Raw genomic sequence first — 17,717 nt, forward strand, 5'->3', positions numbered from 1 at the left:
AAGAAGAGAGAAAGGTATAGAAAAAAGGGAGTGTTAGGTGATGAATTATATACCCCTTTAACGTTCGTCATGAATGAACACTAATGTAGGTTACTATGCACTTTTTTGTTTAGACAAGCGGATCACAATATGTAAGGCCCCGTTCACTTCACCTTATTTTTGCTGAACTGAAATTATTTTTACTGAAACAAAATTATATTTGCTGAACTTAAATTATTTTTACCGAACTTAAACTAATTTTATAGAACTGAAATTATCTTTGCTGAACTAAAATTATTTTTACTGATTTTCTATTATATTTCTTCTTTAAGAAAATCGAATTTTACTGAGCTAAACTGAATTTTACTGAATTGAAATTATTTTTAATGAACTGAAATTATTTTTACTGAACTAAACTTATTTTTACTGAACTGAAATTATGTTTACTTAATATTATTTTTGTAAGGTGAAGTGAACAGGGCCTAACTTATAAAAAGAGGGTCGAGCCACACCTTGGTAGAAGCGCTTATTATGATGTGAGTCGAGTTCGAGTTTGGGGTAGCTCGACTCGACTCGTTAAAATATCAAGCCGAGCTTTGATCAAGTCAAGATTTGACCAAATTTAACCGAGTCGACGCCGAGTAGCTTGCAATTTGATCCGTCTTCATAGAACCCCCTATTTTGTGTAACATTTCTTCCTTCTTTTTGATTTTGTCTTTTGAAAAATATACATATGATCATATGACCACATAAATAATATACATTTATTAATTATTATTATAAAAAAATTAAATAAAATTTTCTTTTACTAAATATAATATCGTACGAAGGAATTCAAGTTTTAACGAGCTTTTGAGTCAACTCGACTCATAAACCTTTTGACTCAATTCTCAAGCTCTAATAGCTCGTAAGTTGTCTCGTCTCACAAAATCATAAGCACCCTTAGAATTTGGAAAAGTCAATAATAGAGGGTCTAAATTCCCAATTTTAATAAATAAAAGGAAATTTTCTTTGGTAACACTATACTTATTTTTTCAGTGGTGAATTACAAAAAATCTTATTATCTTTGGTAAACCTAAATTATTGATTATCAAAGAGAATATCTATTTTAATATAAATTCACTAACCATGGTTAATATAAAACCTAAACCCCCAAAAAATATAAAGATATAACCCCTCACCTAGCCAATAGTAGGCAGCAGCACCACTGCCGGCGACCAGGTGCCTAACCCCCAACCGATGACGCTTGGCTTCCCCAACCCCGGTCGGCGACGCCCAGCCTCCCCCGCCCCTACGTCCTCTCTTTCCCTTTACCCCGACCCCTACATCCTCCCATTTCCCCCACTACCGCCCGCCGAACCCTAATCTCACCCCAAACCACCACGTTCTCCTTCTCCAACGAACCCCCTCCCTTGTGAGCCGACCACGAAAACCCTAAAACCCACCTAAAACAACGAGATAACCAAACTCATTTCCTGGGTTTAGTTTCGAAGCCCTAAACCTAACGGGTTTAGGTATTTTCTGGTGTTTTAGGGTGGGTTTTCAACCAACGAACAGAGGAGCTAGGGGGGTTGTCTAGGAAGAAGGCCGGTTTTGTGGTGGTTAGTGCGATAAACCTATGTTAAAGGAGTAGGTCTTGTTCCCGACATATTTGGTTGTAAAAGCGTAGCGGAGAATGATCTCGGATGGGGCTGACAAACCGGTTACCTTGATGTCGAATTGTATCTTTGGATTTGATTGAAACGAGTTTGCTTTAAGATGGGGATTTGCGGGGAAGGGGGAAAGAGGAAGAGGCGCAGTAGCGGTGGGGTGGGGGAGGGCGGCGCACCGGCAAGCGAGGAGGCTGGGCGCCGACATGGGTAGGGGCGGGGGCATGGGAGGGTTTGGCTGGTGGGGAAATGGGGTGACTTTAAATAAAAAATATTGTTTTTAAAATCATTTAAAATGTATAAAAAAGAAAAAAAAACTAACTATAGTTAGATATTTAATTTAAATTTATCATTAATGTTATAATTAGCTTAAAATAATAAATTCAGTGTTACCAAAGATAATACTCCCTCCATTTATTTTTAAATGCATCACTTTGACAAATGCACTATTCATATATTATGGCTGACTTAATTTTTTCACCCTATAAATCAAATAAATGTTACTCCATATTATATTATATATCATTAGATTGGTCATAATATCTAGTTTCATAATACGAAGCATAATTTTACGGCTATTTCATCAAATTAAATGCCACTAAGAACTTTAAAAATTCGCCAAATGCCATCCAACTTTTCATAATTCACCACATGCCACTGACAAATAGTATAATGTCACATCGTGCCATTAATGAGGCATGGACGTTAACACTCCGTTAATGCGAATTGACCTATATGCCCTTTATTGTGTTTAATGACGCCTTATAGTGCATTGACTCTTCGACTTCTTCAATTTCGATCAAAAAAAAAAAAATTCCCCATTCTTCTTCCATTCCCTTCCTCTGTTCTTCGAGCTTTCATCATCACTGAAAACCTCAAATCCATAAACAAATAAGAAGTTTTCTTCTCCTCTTGAACGAAAAACGCAAAAATATTGAAGCTTTATCTGTTGCTGAACCTGGGCGAACCAAAAGAGCAGTGACAAGTACTGGAGGAAGTAGAAGGAAAACGCGTGAGTTGAAATTCTTTCAGGATGTTGGAGATAGCAAGCAAGGTAATAATCTCACTTTCGTTCTACATTTCGTGTTTTGAATCTGACTTTTTTTTTTGCGAAAATTGAGTTAGGGTTAGGGTTTTCTAAAATGATCAGTGTAATGTGGTTATTTGACTTGAATTGTGTTATTTAATGTTAAAATTCATGTTGAAAATGTTATTTGTGGGTATTGATTTGTCATTGTTATGATTTTTTATTGTGAACTCCTTGAAATAGATTTTTGGCAATGTCTGTATTGGTATGTGTTGGCTTTGTTATGTGGTTGCCTATATGAATGCATGATGTGTGTTGATGTTCAGCAAAGTAATATGTCATTGTAGGGAATAATTTCAAGCTTTAAATCCCACTAGCTTGAACCCCACTGTGATCATACACTAAAGTACGGTGGCGTCCAAAAGGGAAGAAGATAGAGCAAAAGAGTCGCCAACAAGTTTTTTAAGGAACTTGTAAACCGTTCACGAGGTGAAGGTTACACCCCTTAACGATCCAAGAGATCGTCAAATCCATAAGGTCTAGAACCAAATAAGGGTTCGGGGATGAAGGTACTAATTCAACCTAAAAGAGATTGAACCTGCCCTAATAATAGGCCTCTACTTTATTCTGATCGTATTCATGTGCGCTTTTTAATTAAAATGCAATCAATAGGATTAACCCTAAACCTGTTTATCTATGTTGATTGAATATTAATGCACAAATAAACTATTATTAGCGATCACTTGAATTATAATCACAATTAACCCTAAACAAGATTATTAAATATCTTATTAAGCGTGATTACAAGTATAAATTCCCTTTAAACATGCAATAAAGGTGATCAAGCAATAACAATAAATATAATATGTATCAAGCAACATAATAATAATCATAATCAACCATGAATAATAATTATAATGATCATGTTCATGTTAATATTAAAGCATAATAATAATAGCAAGATCCTAGGCATGATACTAACAAGATTAATAACAAACCCTAGCATGTCACTAAGCAATAAAAATCAAATCTTTAACCCTAACATGATACTAACAATCATAAATATTAGGAAGAACATAAAAGGCATCATAACAATCATATTTAATATTAAAATTACCCTAGACATGATACTAGGAATATCATAATAACAATATAAACATGATGTCTACATCATAATATTATTAAAAACCACTAGTAGAATAAATGTAATGGGAAGCCCCAAATGGCAAGCGGTTTTGCAATTCCGCTTGCAATGCTGTAAATGGCAAGCGGTTTAGGGTGAACCGCTTGCCAAATTGTAAATAGCAAGCGGTTTAGGGTGAACCGCTTGCCAAATTGTAAATGGCAAGCGGTTTGGAACATGAACCGCTTGCCATTTCTTTAAAAAACCCTAAAATCTCACGCTCTCTCTCCTCCTCCTCTATATTTCTCACGCTCTCTCTCCTCCTCCCCTCAGTTTTCACGTTCTCTCTCCTCCTCCTCTCTATTTCTCACGCTCTCTCTCCTCCTCCCTTCCATTTTCACGCCCTCACTCTCTCCAGCTCTCCTCCATCTCCTTCTCTTTCTTCTCTCATCTCCGTTCTCCATCTCCATGAGTTATAATTTCATTGCTTCTCAGTCCGGTGGTGGTGCGACCATCGAAAAATTCGACCCACGACCATATTTTTGAGCAAATTCGAGCATAGACCATCCTTTTCGAGCAAATTCGAGTTTAGACCATAATTTTCGAGTTTTTTAGGTCAAATTCGGCCATAAAACTCTAGATCTAGAGTTTTTTTGGTCGAATTTGACCCTTAAAACCCAAATTTCAAGCCAATTTCGAGGTTATGGTGGAATTCATGGTAATTTTTATTTTTTTTAAGTTTTTTTTTTAATTTTATGGTGATGTGTGGTTGAATTGATTTGTTTCAGGCCGATCTGGTGTTAGTGGGGGTTTTGGTGGGCGAAGTAGGTTGGGATCTGGTGTTGGTGGGGGTTTTGGTGGGGGTCTTGGTGGGCGAATGGGCTGGGATCTGATGGATGGTGGGGGTCGTTTTACGCGAAAATGGCTGGGATTTGGTGGATGGTGGTGGTGCGCGTGCGTGGACGGTGGTGGTGCATGTGGACGGTGGTGGTGGTGGAGCAAGTGAACAAGAGCTATTGTTGTTGTTTTTTTTTTTAATATAATCAAGCTGTTGTATTATTTTTATTACTTGTATTAATTTTTTTTTTTATGAAATGTAATACTTACAAGTTACAACAATCAATTAATTTATCTAAATATTATTGGTTTTACATATAGTTTGTTCGTGTATCAATTTTAGTGAAAAACACACAAAAAAAAAAAAAAAAAAAAAAAAAAAAAAAAAATATTTTTATTTTTTATAGCCATAATGGGCAACGGTTTGGCGCCAAAACCGCTGCCCATTCACTACAAATGGCAAGCGGTTCTAAACCGCTTTCCATGTAAAAGGCTAATGGCAAGCCCCCTAAAAGCATGCGGTTCAGAACCGCTTCCCATTAGGGGGTTTGAACCGCTTCCCATTACATATTTTCTACTAGTGAACATTAAAGTACTTACTTTGATGCCTCGTACCTCTTTCTAATAACAAAATACACACGTTAGTAACTTCAAGGAAAATAATAATCAAAACAATCAAATTAAATAATTGAAATAGAGATTTGGGACCAAACCCTCAGAAATTAAACCTTTCACGTCTAGGGCGAAGGCAACTTCGAATATGGCTAGGTGTTTCTAGATCTAACGAATGCGGAATTTTGTATGTGAAAAGCAATTTTTAGAAAAGAGAAAGAGAAAGAGATGAATGAATTAAGAGAGAATTATAGAATTAATGATTGCGAATGAAAACTAATTGTAGATGAGAATTCGTGAGAATTGGTGAGAATTGGTGGATGATTAAGAGAGAATTAGAGAATTAATGATTACGAATGAAAACTGATTGTAGGTGAATGTAGATGATTGAAAACGGAGTTTTTAATACAATATTTATAGAGAAAATCAGCCAAAAAGATAAAATAAACAAAACAGAGTCTGACGCACAAAAAACAGAGCTGGCGCAAACCCTGGCTAACTGGCGCCAGACACCAACACTGGCTAATTGAATTAGGAATGAAAAGAACCTTCTAGAAGAATCTAGAAGACTAAAACCATTCCTAATTGCATTAGGAATGATAAATCATATTAGGCCCTCCCCTAGATCATTGGGCCGTACATAAAGCTCAAACCAGACCCAGTTTGGTAAATCAGCCATAACTTCCTCAATATTCATCGGAATTGGGCTTATAATATATCTTTGGAAAGGTCTTTGCAAGCCCCATCCAACTATACTACTATTGGACCCATATCATGGACCAACCAAACTGGATTGGCTGTTTTCTTAAAATAAGTATTCAAAAACAGAGAGAAAAGAAAATAAATTAAAACTATCCGCAACACTAGGCTTTCCACACTTTCGCTTCATTCGATTATGATTCGACGTGAAAGGTACTCATCACTGGGTTTGGTTTTGGGGAGACACAAATGGGTGTCTACAGTCATTTATTGATGATAGGATGAGTAGAGTGTTGCTTGATGTCCATTATAAAGATCAGGGTTTTAATGTGCTGGTTGGTGATACTGACAGAACAAGTCTAATGAGTAGAGTGTGGCTTGATGGCCACAACATGTTGACATGTGCAGCAAAGAAAAAGATTGCAGCAGCTGAAGCAACAAGTGCAGCAAACAACAACAATGCAGAAGTTGAAGCAAGCATTTCAAAGCCCAAGAAGAGAGCAAAGAAAGCCGCTTGAACTCCAAACCCCTACACTTTTGAATGCACATCATACTTGTTAATGGAGTCTAGTTTTTTAACATTAAAATTCCAATGTGTGTTGTGTTGTGTTGGTTTTTTTTGGGAAATATTCTGTGTAAACTTTTTGAAATACATTGTCAACTGTGGCCTTAATTTTTTGGGTGAACAGTGGCCTTATTTTTTGGATGAACATGATTGAAACAGGAAGAATTATAAAAGACATGTTCAAAGTAACACTTTATTGAATTTCATTGCAATTACATTTTGTTCACTTCATCATTACAATCACAAATATTACACACATCAATACACCTAATTTCAAAACAGAATTGAGAACTTTTTGCTGTTGTTTCACTTTTTTCTTCAATTGCTTCAATTCATCATGCAAATTGCTATGTCCCGGTCCATCCCTATCATAGTAGCTTATCGTACTTTGACCTTCTTGCGGCTTCAAAACTTTGCACCATTTGAATCTATTACATGAGTCACACTTGTAATAAAACCTTTGTGGATTTGATGTTGACTCCGAACTTCTAATCGCGTATTTTTTGCCACAACCGCAAAATTTGTTTGGAACGCGCACATATGCACACTCGTGTGTTGAGGAAGATGTGTTTGATATCAAACTCAAGATTATGCAAGTAGGAGGGTTGCAATGTGTGTTCTAAGTCTTACATTTATACAACAATGTGTGTGCAACAGCTACTTTGCCCCCAACAATAATTCAAAATTGTTGAAAAAAACTAGACATTACTTTACAGATATACTGTGTAATAACTTAAATAAGTAATGACATTTGGTGAAAATTAGTAATTAGTCAGTGGCATTTGGTGAATTAAGAATCCCATTAACGGATGGTTAACGTCCAGGCCCAGAGTCAAACTTTACTATTCACCGTTGAGAAGTTTTCCCCTTTTGTCGAATTCTAAAACCCTGGAAAACCAACGCAAAAACCCTTTTCAACGTTTGTTCATTCCAATTCTCTATCCCCACTTTGTTCATTGTTGAACCTAGCAGTAGCAGACAGAGCTCTACTATAATGGGTTCAGGCTTCGTATTCGAGCCTCCTAGCGACGAAGAACTCGAAGACGACATTCATTCCGGCGACGACAATGCCCCCGAATCTGCCTGGGACTTTGCCGCCTACTCCGAAGCCGTCGCCGAAGAACACGCCCGCCGTCACACCACCTCCGTCGACCAGAAAATCCACAAGCTTCGTCAACAGCGCGTCGTCTCTCTCCCTAACGACTCCGACTCCGACTTCGACTCCGAATCCAATAAACAAGTACTTTTTCATTCTCCTTTTCTTCCTGTTTTGTTTTTCAATTCAATTTCATTTCTCAATTGTAAATTTAATTTGATTTTGGTTGATTGATTTTATAAGGAGGATTATAAGCCTGACGAAGGAGATGATGATGAAAACGATGTTGTTGAAAGTGATAAGCCTTTCTTTGCAGCTGCTGAAGGTGTTTCGTATCAAGCTAAATCGTTTTTGGAGCTTAATCTTTCGAGGCCGTTGCTTCGAGCTTGCGAAGCGTTAGGGTATTCTAAGCCTACACCAATCCAGGTTTTTTTGGGAGCATTTTTATGAATTTATAGGATTTTATTATAATTACTAGCTCAAATGAATTTGGGATATGACTGAAAATGGAAGCATTGTTTGTAGGCTGCTTGTATACCATTGGCAATGGCCGGGCGTGATATTTGCGCGAGTGCAATAACCGGTTCTGGGAAGGTAAATCATTGATTGATTTCATTGTTTTAGGATTATTGTTTAAAAGATTGGAATTTGGAATTCATGATTGCAGCTCCCTTTAGTGCATGTTTGATTTGAATCTAGGTGAGGAAATGGAATGTAAACGAATAATAAGAGGAAGGGGTAATGTTGTTAACTGTTAAGTGCTACTATTATTAGTTGTTCGGTATACTTACAGAAAGGAATTAATGGTTACCTTTAGGAAATAGGGTGTGTTACCCTACCTTTCATACCAAACACTTGGTAAATGGTTAATTGATTCCACTTCCAACCCTTAGTAACACGATATCAAACAAGCTCTTAATTCTAAGATAAACTTTTTAAAGAAGGTTGGACTTAGTTTGTTATTGGCTTTATCTTAGACTGATTTAATATGAAAGAAAAGAAATGGAAGAATCTGATTGTAGCTAGCTGATTGCTGCTGTTTAAGGATGCATTCTAGGATTGGAATTTGCTAATATTTTGAATTGTTCAAGGGTTGCTTTTGTGTGCGTTATTCTGTTATTTGGGGAAAATATGATAGGTTTGGATATAATTGTTATTTATATTTCTCTCTGTTCGGCTTCTGTAGACCGCAGCTTTTTCACTGCCGACCTTGGAGAGGTTGCTATACCGCCCAAAGCGTGTGCCGGCAATTAGGGTTCTTATTCTCACTCCAACAAGGGAGCTAGCTGTGCAGTAAGTTTCACTACTAACTCCATTTTTTTGGCCATCAAGAAGATTTTATTTCTGTAAACCAAATAACTTGCAAAAAACTACAAAACTGAGGAAACCTTTTCTTACCTATTATATTGCGTGTATATTTTCATAAGCATGTGTTTATATGCTTAATGAATTGATATTTTCATAAAGGTTCCATTTTAAAGTGATATCAAATAGTCGTGAATAACATGTCCTGATCTAACATTACAGATGACACATTGAACATTGCTGTAATCATTATGGTCAAGTGTAAGATGAGGTTTGATGCATGTTTATATCGGCATTAGAAACTAAAAAAGTGCTGCCTTGATAATATTCTTTTCCTCCAGCAGCTTTTAAAAAAATCTGATAAAGCTAAAACAAAGTATTGCCTGTTTGTGATATTCATCCTATTAGGGGAAAGGATTGTCAAATTGTTGAAGCATCAATGCATAATGTATAGTGATATACTATCCTTGTACAATTGTACCACAAACTTTTCCTAATTTTTGTTTTTGTTGGTCTCAATTACCTTTCCACTAATGTTTTCCTTTTTCCCCCCTCGAAATTTTTTTAAGTATTCTTTTCGTTGCCCACCATCCATAAACAGTTTCCTGTACATATTCTTTACTCCCTCCGTTTTTAAATACTTGCTCTCCATGCGCGGAGTTTTAGGAGAAATTGAAGAAAGTATAAAATATGGAGGTAGTGGGCTTGGTGGAAGAATAAAAAATTGTAAAAAAACCAAAAGTAATGGAGAGAATTGAAGGAGAGAGAATATGGAATTAATATTGTTGGGTCCACTTGGTGAGAGAAATTAATTAATAATTGTAAAAGTTTTCCAATTAAGGAAATGGAGTTAGTATTTAAAAACGGCCGGAAAAAGAAAGTGGAGCAAGTATTTAAAAACGGAGGGAGTTTTGTTAAAATAAGATTAAAACTACCTCCTTTAATTTAATATTCATTTTTTTATAATAAAAATTCCACTATAATATCACTTCTAAATTTTTTTACCTTACAGAAATGGGAGAACGCCCAAAGGTTTTGTGGGGTGTAAGGAGCACATGATAGAGTGCTCGTTTTTGGTGCTACATTTTTGAATAATGCACCAGAAAAGTATCATAAGAAATACTTCTTTGTCTCTGAGATTAGGATCTTTGTTGCTATGTTGCAATATCCTCAAACAAAGTTCCTTTTTCCTTATTAAGTTAATAAAATTATATATACTCCATTCATTTATTGGATTTGTAATCAATAAATTAAATGAATCCCTGATTATCAAAATACTTAAAAGCAGACTGAAACAGAATATCTTTTTGTTATTTCTTCCATGGACATGTGATTTAGTTCATATTATAGAAAAAGGTTGTAGCTTCCAAATAATTTTATCAATGTATGACATTTAAAGTCTTTGAGGGTTGTCTTCCACTTCTTCTTGCCTTTTACTTGCAATGAAGGAGTCCCTAAGAATCTATGATACTGGCCTTTGTGGAACATAATTTTGTGTATATCCTTTACATGTTTTTTTTTTTTTTCCCTTTCTTGATTCGTAATTGTAAACTTTCTCAAACATATGTTATTCTGTTCTTTCTCACTCTAGTGCTCTGACGTGGCTTTTCAGGGTTCACAGTATGATAGAAAAACTTGCTCAATTTACAGATATAAGATGCTGCCTGATTGTTGGTGGGCTATCAAATAAGGTTATGATACTTTCTTATTGGCTCTTTTCTGTTTCGGTACAACTTATCTATCATGCTATCAGTAACTTTTCTGTGTTGTTTGCCATTTTACATTCCAAAGTAGTTTGTCCCTGATTGAGATTGGTTTGATGCAATGGTTCGACACTTTTAGTTGATCCTTCTTATCTGAGCTGGGTGCAAGTGTGAATTTTACTGTGAGCCTGTGACTCCTACATGCTTATGCTTGTTTATGTATGTGTGTGTTTCAGTCCTCTTGATGTTTCTATGTGATTTCCTTAGTTCAAATTGAAATAACCACAATTTCACTAAATACGTCTACTACGGATAACATTGAAAGTTTTTCATGGCTTCAACTATCTCCGGTTTTGGCTGTTCTAGATGTCTTTCTTCTTTTCTATATCTGTCATAACTGAGTGACATCATACATGAACTCAGGTGCAAGAGGCTGCATTAAGGTCGATGCCAGATGTCGTTGTGGCAACTCCAGGGCGTATGATTGACCATTTACGTAATTCAATGTCTGTGGATCTAGATGATCTTGCTGTCTTGATTCTTGATGAGGCTGATCGACTTTTGGAGCTTGGATTTAATGCTGAGATCCAAGAACTCGTCCGTATGTGTTCAAAACGGAGGCAGACAATGCTGTTTTCTGCTACAATGACTGAAGAGGTGGCAGAGCTTGTCAAACTATCTTTAAAGAAACCACTACGGCTGTCAGCTGATCCATCTGCCCAACGACCAGCAGCTTTGACTGAGGAGGTTGTGAGAATAAGAAGAATGCGTGAAGCACATTATGAGGCAGTGCTTCTTGCATTATGCTCAAAAACATTCACATCCAAAGTAATCATTTTTAGTGGAACCAAGCTTGCTGCTCATAGGTTGAAGATCTTATTTGGGTTAGCAGGCTTAAAAGCAGCCGAGATTCATAGCCATCTTACACAAGCACAGCGTCTTGATTCTCTTGAACTTTTCAGAAAACAGGAAGTAGACTTCTTGATTGCAACAGATGTTGCTGCTCGAGGGCTTGACATAGCTGGTATTCGGACAGTTATTAATTATGCTTGTCCTCGTGATCTCACAACATATGTGCACCGAGTGGGTCGTACAGCAAGAGCTGGTCGGGAAGGATACGCAGTCACATTTGTCACTGATAATGATCGCTCTCTACTAAAAGCCATTGCTAAAAAGGCTGGTTCTAGGTTAAAGAGCAGAATTGTTGCTGAAGAGTCCATTAATAAGTGGGCACAAACAATTGAGCAGATGGAAGATCAGGTTGCTACTATTCTTCGAGAAGAGAAAGAAGAAATGGCTTTGAGAAAGGCAGAGATGGAAGCAGCAAAGGTTTGTTTATGCTTTGTTTCTTTCTTTCTGCATGGCAACACTACTATCCCCTCACATCCATTTTATGTCAAATTGTTTGCAAATTAGAGTTTTTGGCTTGATAATCATCAACCAGATTATGATTTTTATAGTGATTGGAAAATACACTACATTATCCATCAGAAGTCCATAAAATCCATAATTAAATACTGTGTCTGAATGTAAATTGAATCTAGAACTTTGGGAATGTAATAGCTTGATCAGTCCATTGAAGCATTATATGCAGTGATAGTGTGGTTTGCATTTGCATAAAGTTCTCGTCTTTGATGATTTATTGTCCTAGCATGAATGATTGTGACTTTTTTTTTGGATTAACTTATGAAAATTGCATCTTAAAACATCTTAACTTTGAAGTTTTTGGATTGTGACTTTTTGGATTAACTTGTCTTGTCAAAAAAATAAAAATAAAAAGTAAAAAATAAAAAACTAAAAAAAAAGTTGTAAATTTATTGACATGCTTGGATCTAACATCCTAGAGGATTGCTGTAAAAAAATATTGAAGATTTTGATCTTCTCACTTTCTTATGAAGTTATGAACTTGGTTGAATATCATATCCTAAATCATTGCCAGGAGTTGGAGTATAAGTTTAAGAGATTATCTTTAAGCTAACTAATTCCATTATGTTACTACTTGTTGGCCACTAGTGTTCTGCTTTTTATCTCAGAATCCAGATATATAGAACTTTCCATCATTGCTGACATGTACATTTACTTTCATTTTTTCAGGCTGAAAATATGATTGAGCACAGGGAAGAAATATTTTCCCGGCCTAAAAAGACGTGGTTTATAACAGAGAAGGAAAAGAATTTAATTGCAAAGGAGGTGAAGGTACTGTCTCTTGAGATTATTGTGAATTTCTTGTAGTTAGAAGCCATGGTGATGATGCTCTTACTTTGGAATAGATTGCTAATTATATATTTCAATTCAATAACCTGATATCACAAGATACTTGAGATCCTTTTTACTTTTCATTTTTCATTTATCTCACTGAAACAAATAGAAGAAAGATGAGACTCCGCTACTGAAGTGCTAAAACTTTTTTATCATCGATCAATGGTGCAGTTGTGAGTCAGCTGTATTATCTTTTCTCTTAACATGTGATGCAGTGGATATTAAAAGACAAGATGTTCCATTCTGGATTACTGTATAAAATGTCATAAAGGGGACATATATTATAAATCACACTTGCCTCTTGGGAAGAATATGCCTCTAAATGTCTGTTTATTATAGGTCAGAGTTAACTTATCTGATAAGTCTGGCATAAAGGTCTCTACTTCTGGAGATTTATACGAACATAACAATGCTAAATGTAACTAAAATCTGACATTCAGTATATGATTCATGTATCACAATATTTATATGTATTATGATGCCACAAAATCATAAGATCTATATGTACTATGATGCCACTAACCAATAGGAAAAGAGCACCTACCAGTCTACCACTTGCAAAAGATACTCATCTGCTGTTTAATCATAAGATACAGTATAGCCTGCAGTACATTTTTTAAGCTAAGAACTTTTTTGAGTTATAAAATACTTGCAGCCATTCCTAATAAACCCTTTTACTAATTCACGTAGCTTTCCTACCTTCAAAGTATGTGGTGCTTCTTCCAAGTTCCAACTATAGCCTAAAAAATCGTATTGCTGAGTATGATAACAACTATTTAAAAAAAATGGAGTGGTCATTATCATACCCTCCTAGTCAAGATATTGCCCTTCAAGTAGTATCTCATATCTTCCCTGCTCATAATTTCTTTCTCTATGGAAGTACTGCCAAACTCAGATCTTTGCATTTAGTTGTCATTGTTGAAGACATCATTATATGTTCCATATCGTTCTTCATTGAGCACCAATTTTCATGCTATGTCTCACTTTCCTGTATTGTCAACAAGGCAGTTCTGTATTGTAAAGGGTAGATGTAAGCATAGGGTGGTGGTGGTGGTGGTGGTGGTGGGCTGGTGGTTGAAGGGAAGTCTAGGTTGTTGGATGATTTTCCCTTTCTTATTTAAGACAAAAAACTTTGTAAATTTTGGGGTTTGGGTTTCCATTCACCTTGTTTTCCTTTCTTAGAGCATCCACGATGGCTAGCTACATGTAGCTTTGGGTTGCCACATCATTATCTCTAAGTTACATGATTTAAGCTATAACCTCTAAAATGGTAAGCTAAATTCTTTTGTAATATTATAAATAAACCATTAAAAATATACATAAAAAATATGAGACAAATCAATATATGTGTATTGCGTGGAGTGTACTAGAGCTATGTAGTTTGGCCTTAGCTACAACCTATGTAGCTCTACAATGCCTAGCTTGTAGCTCTATATTATTAGGAATTGCAAGTAGGTTCTTTTATGCAACCATTGTGGATGCTCTTAGACTCTTTCCCTTTCACTTTGTTCAATCAAACGCCCCTTTAGTATCTTTGTCCAAGAAAACCCATTCCATTTCATGGTTCCACCCCTTCTACCATCCTACCTACTCTGATCCTAATTGGTCTTCCCATTTCCCTCGTAGGAAAATATAAAAGTTCTCTCTAAATTCTTTCCATATATGTTTTGTAACACCCATCAATTTTCTAATGTTTATTTGGTGAATGTGCCAAACAGTTCCATTAATTGGCTATGCCGCCAAAACAAAAACTTGCTAGTAGGAATTAGGTAGTTGTATAGTTGTTGTTCGAGTTCTTCTCAAATGCTTTTATGGGGTGGTGGCCTTTTGGATGGATTTTCCAAACAGTTCCATTAATTGGCTGTGCCGCCAAAACAAAAACTTGCTAGTAGGAATTAGGTAGTTGTTTAGTTATTCTCTTTTGTTGGTTGTTCGAGTTCTTCTCAAATGCTTTTATGATAGTCTCCACTTTATTTCCTGATTTTTTAAAAATTTTATCAGAATATTATAGTCTGGGATGTAATGATTAGGTAATTTCCACTTAATTTTACAAATTTCAATCAGAATATTATACTGTCTGAAATGTATTTTTATTAGGACACTAATTTGAGAAACTGAAGAAGGATATGGGCATATGGCTTTGTTTGTCTTGCTATGAAGCTGTAGTTTGTTTACCATCGGTATTGCTACGAATTGCTTTAGCTCCCAATACATTGTGATTGTGTTTACACCTTTGCTGGAAATGCCATTCAATAAGTATTTTTCGTTAAATATTACCACAATATTATTGTTCAGGCCACCTAACCATATTTTTATGGTGCTCTCTATGATTGCATCTAGAGGATACATTCTCAAAAAAAATTTTACCTTCAGATTGTAAAGCGCTTTCAGGAATCTTAATTTTGAATCTGTTTTGACCCTTTTTAAATTCAAGAGCCTCCATATTAACTTGATGGGGGTAACTATGGAGGCTCTTGAATGTTAAAGTATATCAAACTAAATCCCTTAAATACTATTTGGTGAAGCTTGGTTAAAACTAGACGCCTTAAATTGTCCATTTTAACTTCAAGAAAAATGGCGTTACTTTATAAAGTCTTTGAGTCAAGAAAGCTCTTATCTAATGCTAATTATGACATTTAAGAAAATCTTCTTCTTTTTTTTTTTTTTTAGGATGCAGAATATTCTGTCTGTTGAGCGTTTGATTCTTGATTTAAACTAAATATATATATTCAATAGGGATCCTCGGAGACGAAGAAAAATTCTGGTAATGTCGTTGTCAGTGCCCAGCAAGCAGAAGATTTGAAATTGAAGGAAAAGAGGAAACGAGAGCGTGAGGTATTTGTCCTATTTCCCACAGTTATATTATCTGGCAATTGTGTAATGGTTTATGGTGATAAAATCTCATTATTATACTTTGTCTTTGAGCAGAAAAACTTGCCCCGGAAAAAGCGCAGAAAGCTGGAAGCGGAGAGAGAGATGCTGGAAGAGGAAAATGAGTCTGATGATTCAGAAGGGGTGAGTATCAATCTTGTGCTTTCATGAATGTGTATTTGGATTTATACTTGATATCTCACGGAAGACTTTTTTCAATTATTTGAATTGGTATCTAGGGCTATATTATTGAAGCTTATTTACACTTTTCTGCTTGCAATTTGGATTGGCATCCTGACTGCTATTGCTCCACATGCTCACCATGCCCCTTTTCTTCTAATTTCCATGTCCTCAGGCCCTGAATCTCTCATTTTTACATGCTACATTGGGAAATAGCTTTGTTTCTGGATAGTTGATTTAATCAGCATCATATTATCTTTTTTTGTTTGGAATTACATTATTTTTTCTAATCAACCATCTGTGTGATGGCAGGAAAATAAAAAGAGTAAGAAAGATAAAAGTGGAATACCGCTTGTCGAGGTTGCCTATCGCAAAGCAAAAGCAATCAAGGCTGGGAAAAAAGCACAAGATGGTAAAAATATCAAAAAGATGGGGAAGAAAGCAGCACAATCTCAGTCAAGAACAGATGAGATGCAGGAGCTATTCCAGACTGATATGAGTGAGAAACGGGGAAAAAAGAACCTTCAGCATGTTCAAAAGAAGTCAAGGAATTCATTTAAGAGTAAATCAAGGTATAACTATGCTACTGATGCTTCACATATAACATGTATACTTATTAAAAGATTTCAGAATTTGTAGGGTATAGTACTCACATGTAGGTGACAAACGCACTTCACACCCTGGTAGTTTCCGTCCATGGGTACAAGCATCTGAAGTTCATTGGTTGATGTTTGTTCTTTCTAACAGTTTGACAGAATTGACCCCCCCCCCCCCCCCCCCTCCTCTCCATTTCTCTGTTACCTGGCCCTTTTGCTGCCTATGTGGCTGCTAGTAGGTCTCTACTTTCTGGTCACTCTCTCTCTTCTGGGTGATTCTCCCATCTGCCCCTTTGTTTCCATATTAAGTGTCCTCACCCAGCCCTTTATCTGATATGTGCCACTCTATTGGGGGGTGCGACATTGGTAGTGGCTAATCCTCACTTGTAGATGATGCAAGCAATTTGTGTCCTGTTGAGATTTGAATTCTTCTGTTGCAAGTACATATTTTCTTATAGTTTATTCAATATGTGCAGGTATAAGCGAAGGTAGGCATTTTATCCAGGCCAAGATCTCTGACTAAGTTTTGGAGGCAAGCAAGAAATGAACTTGGGCGATTTCAACTTCCATGGAAAATCTACTTTTTAAAAGTGAAGTGCAATTTTGTTGGGCAATCTTCAGAGTAACTAAAGAGTTGCAATTGTTCTGCATCTCAGCAGGACGGATAACAGTGGGCATGCTAGATACTGAATTTTACCTGGCCTGCCCTTGTATATTTGGCGGGCTTTGAGGTTTATATGCTATGTGACTACGCTGCGGTTCGAAGGAAAAGCTTTATAATGGCATTTTTTTCATTTTTGTTCGATATAATGGCATTTTTTTTAAGTTGTAAAAGATGATTGGCAGTAATATTAATAGCATTTTTTTAAGAGTAATATTTATGGCATTTTTTTAAAAGTTCAATATGTTACCACTTCTATTTCTATTACAATCTTGGTCTGCACTACTGTCTTATATGTCTAGTAATATTTTCTCCGTATAGTTAAATGAAAACCATTTCCTACATAAAGAGAAACTAGAATATAAGTGTATTTTAATTTTTAAAAAAATATATATTTTTTTTTCTCTAAAACATTAATTTGATTATTAGTTGGTAAAATAAGTGTAGATGAGCTAGATTAATCTTTTAGTGTAGTAGGCTTAGGTTCAAGTAAGACTATTTTAGTTCGAAAATCTATATTATTAGTTTTGTCAGACACAAAATTATCATCAAATG

At 35.8% G+C, this 17,717-nt stretch overlaps 1 protein-coding gene across 1 annotated transcript; it reads left to right on the top strand.

Moving 5' to 3' along the window:
• Positions 1 to 7,377: 7,377 nt before the first annotated feature.
• Positions 7,378 to 17,422, top strand: LOC145638874 (DEAD-box ATP-dependent RNA helicase 28-like). Its single transcript, XM_081689929.1, has 11 exons — positions 7,378 to 7,731; positions 7,831 to 8,013; positions 8,113 to 8,181; positions 8,774 to 8,880; positions 10,505 to 10,583; positions 11,019 to 11,924; positions 12,690 to 12,791; positions 15,591 to 15,689; positions 15,783 to 15,869; positions 16,218 to 16,477; positions 16,978 to 17,422. The coding sequence occupies exons 1-11, from the start codon at positions 7,486 to 7,488 to the stop codon at positions 16,991 to 16,993; spliced, it is 2,154 nt and encodes a 717-aa protein (XP_081546055.1). The 5' UTR covers positions 7,378 to 7,485; the 3' UTR covers positions 16,994 to 17,422.
• Positions 17,423 to 17,717: the final 295 nt, after the last annotated feature.

This window comes from Chenopodium album, chromosome 7 (genome assembly GCF_948465745.1).
Source record: "Chenopodium album chromosome 7, dcCheAlbu1.1, whole genome shotgun sequence".
In the NCBI taxonomy this organism is placed as follows: Eukaryota; Viridiplantae; Streptophyta; class Magnoliopsida; order Caryophyllales; family Amaranthaceae; genus Chenopodium; species Chenopodium album.

Excerpts from the sequence above, each read along its gene's own strand:
- LOC145638874 (XM_081689929.1), top strand. The coding sequence starts at position 7,486 with ATGGGTTCAGGCTTCGTATTCGAGCCTCCTAGCGACGAAGAACTCGAA. Across the intron at positions 11,925-12,689 it reads CAGAGATGGAAGCAGCAAAG|GCTGAAAATATGATTGAGCA; the intron begins GTTTGTTTATGC and ends TCATTTTTTCAG. Across the intron at positions 12,792-15,590 it reads TAATTGCAAAGGAGGTGAAG|GGATCCTCGGAGACGAAGAA; the intron begins GTACTGTCTCTT and ends TATATTCAATAG.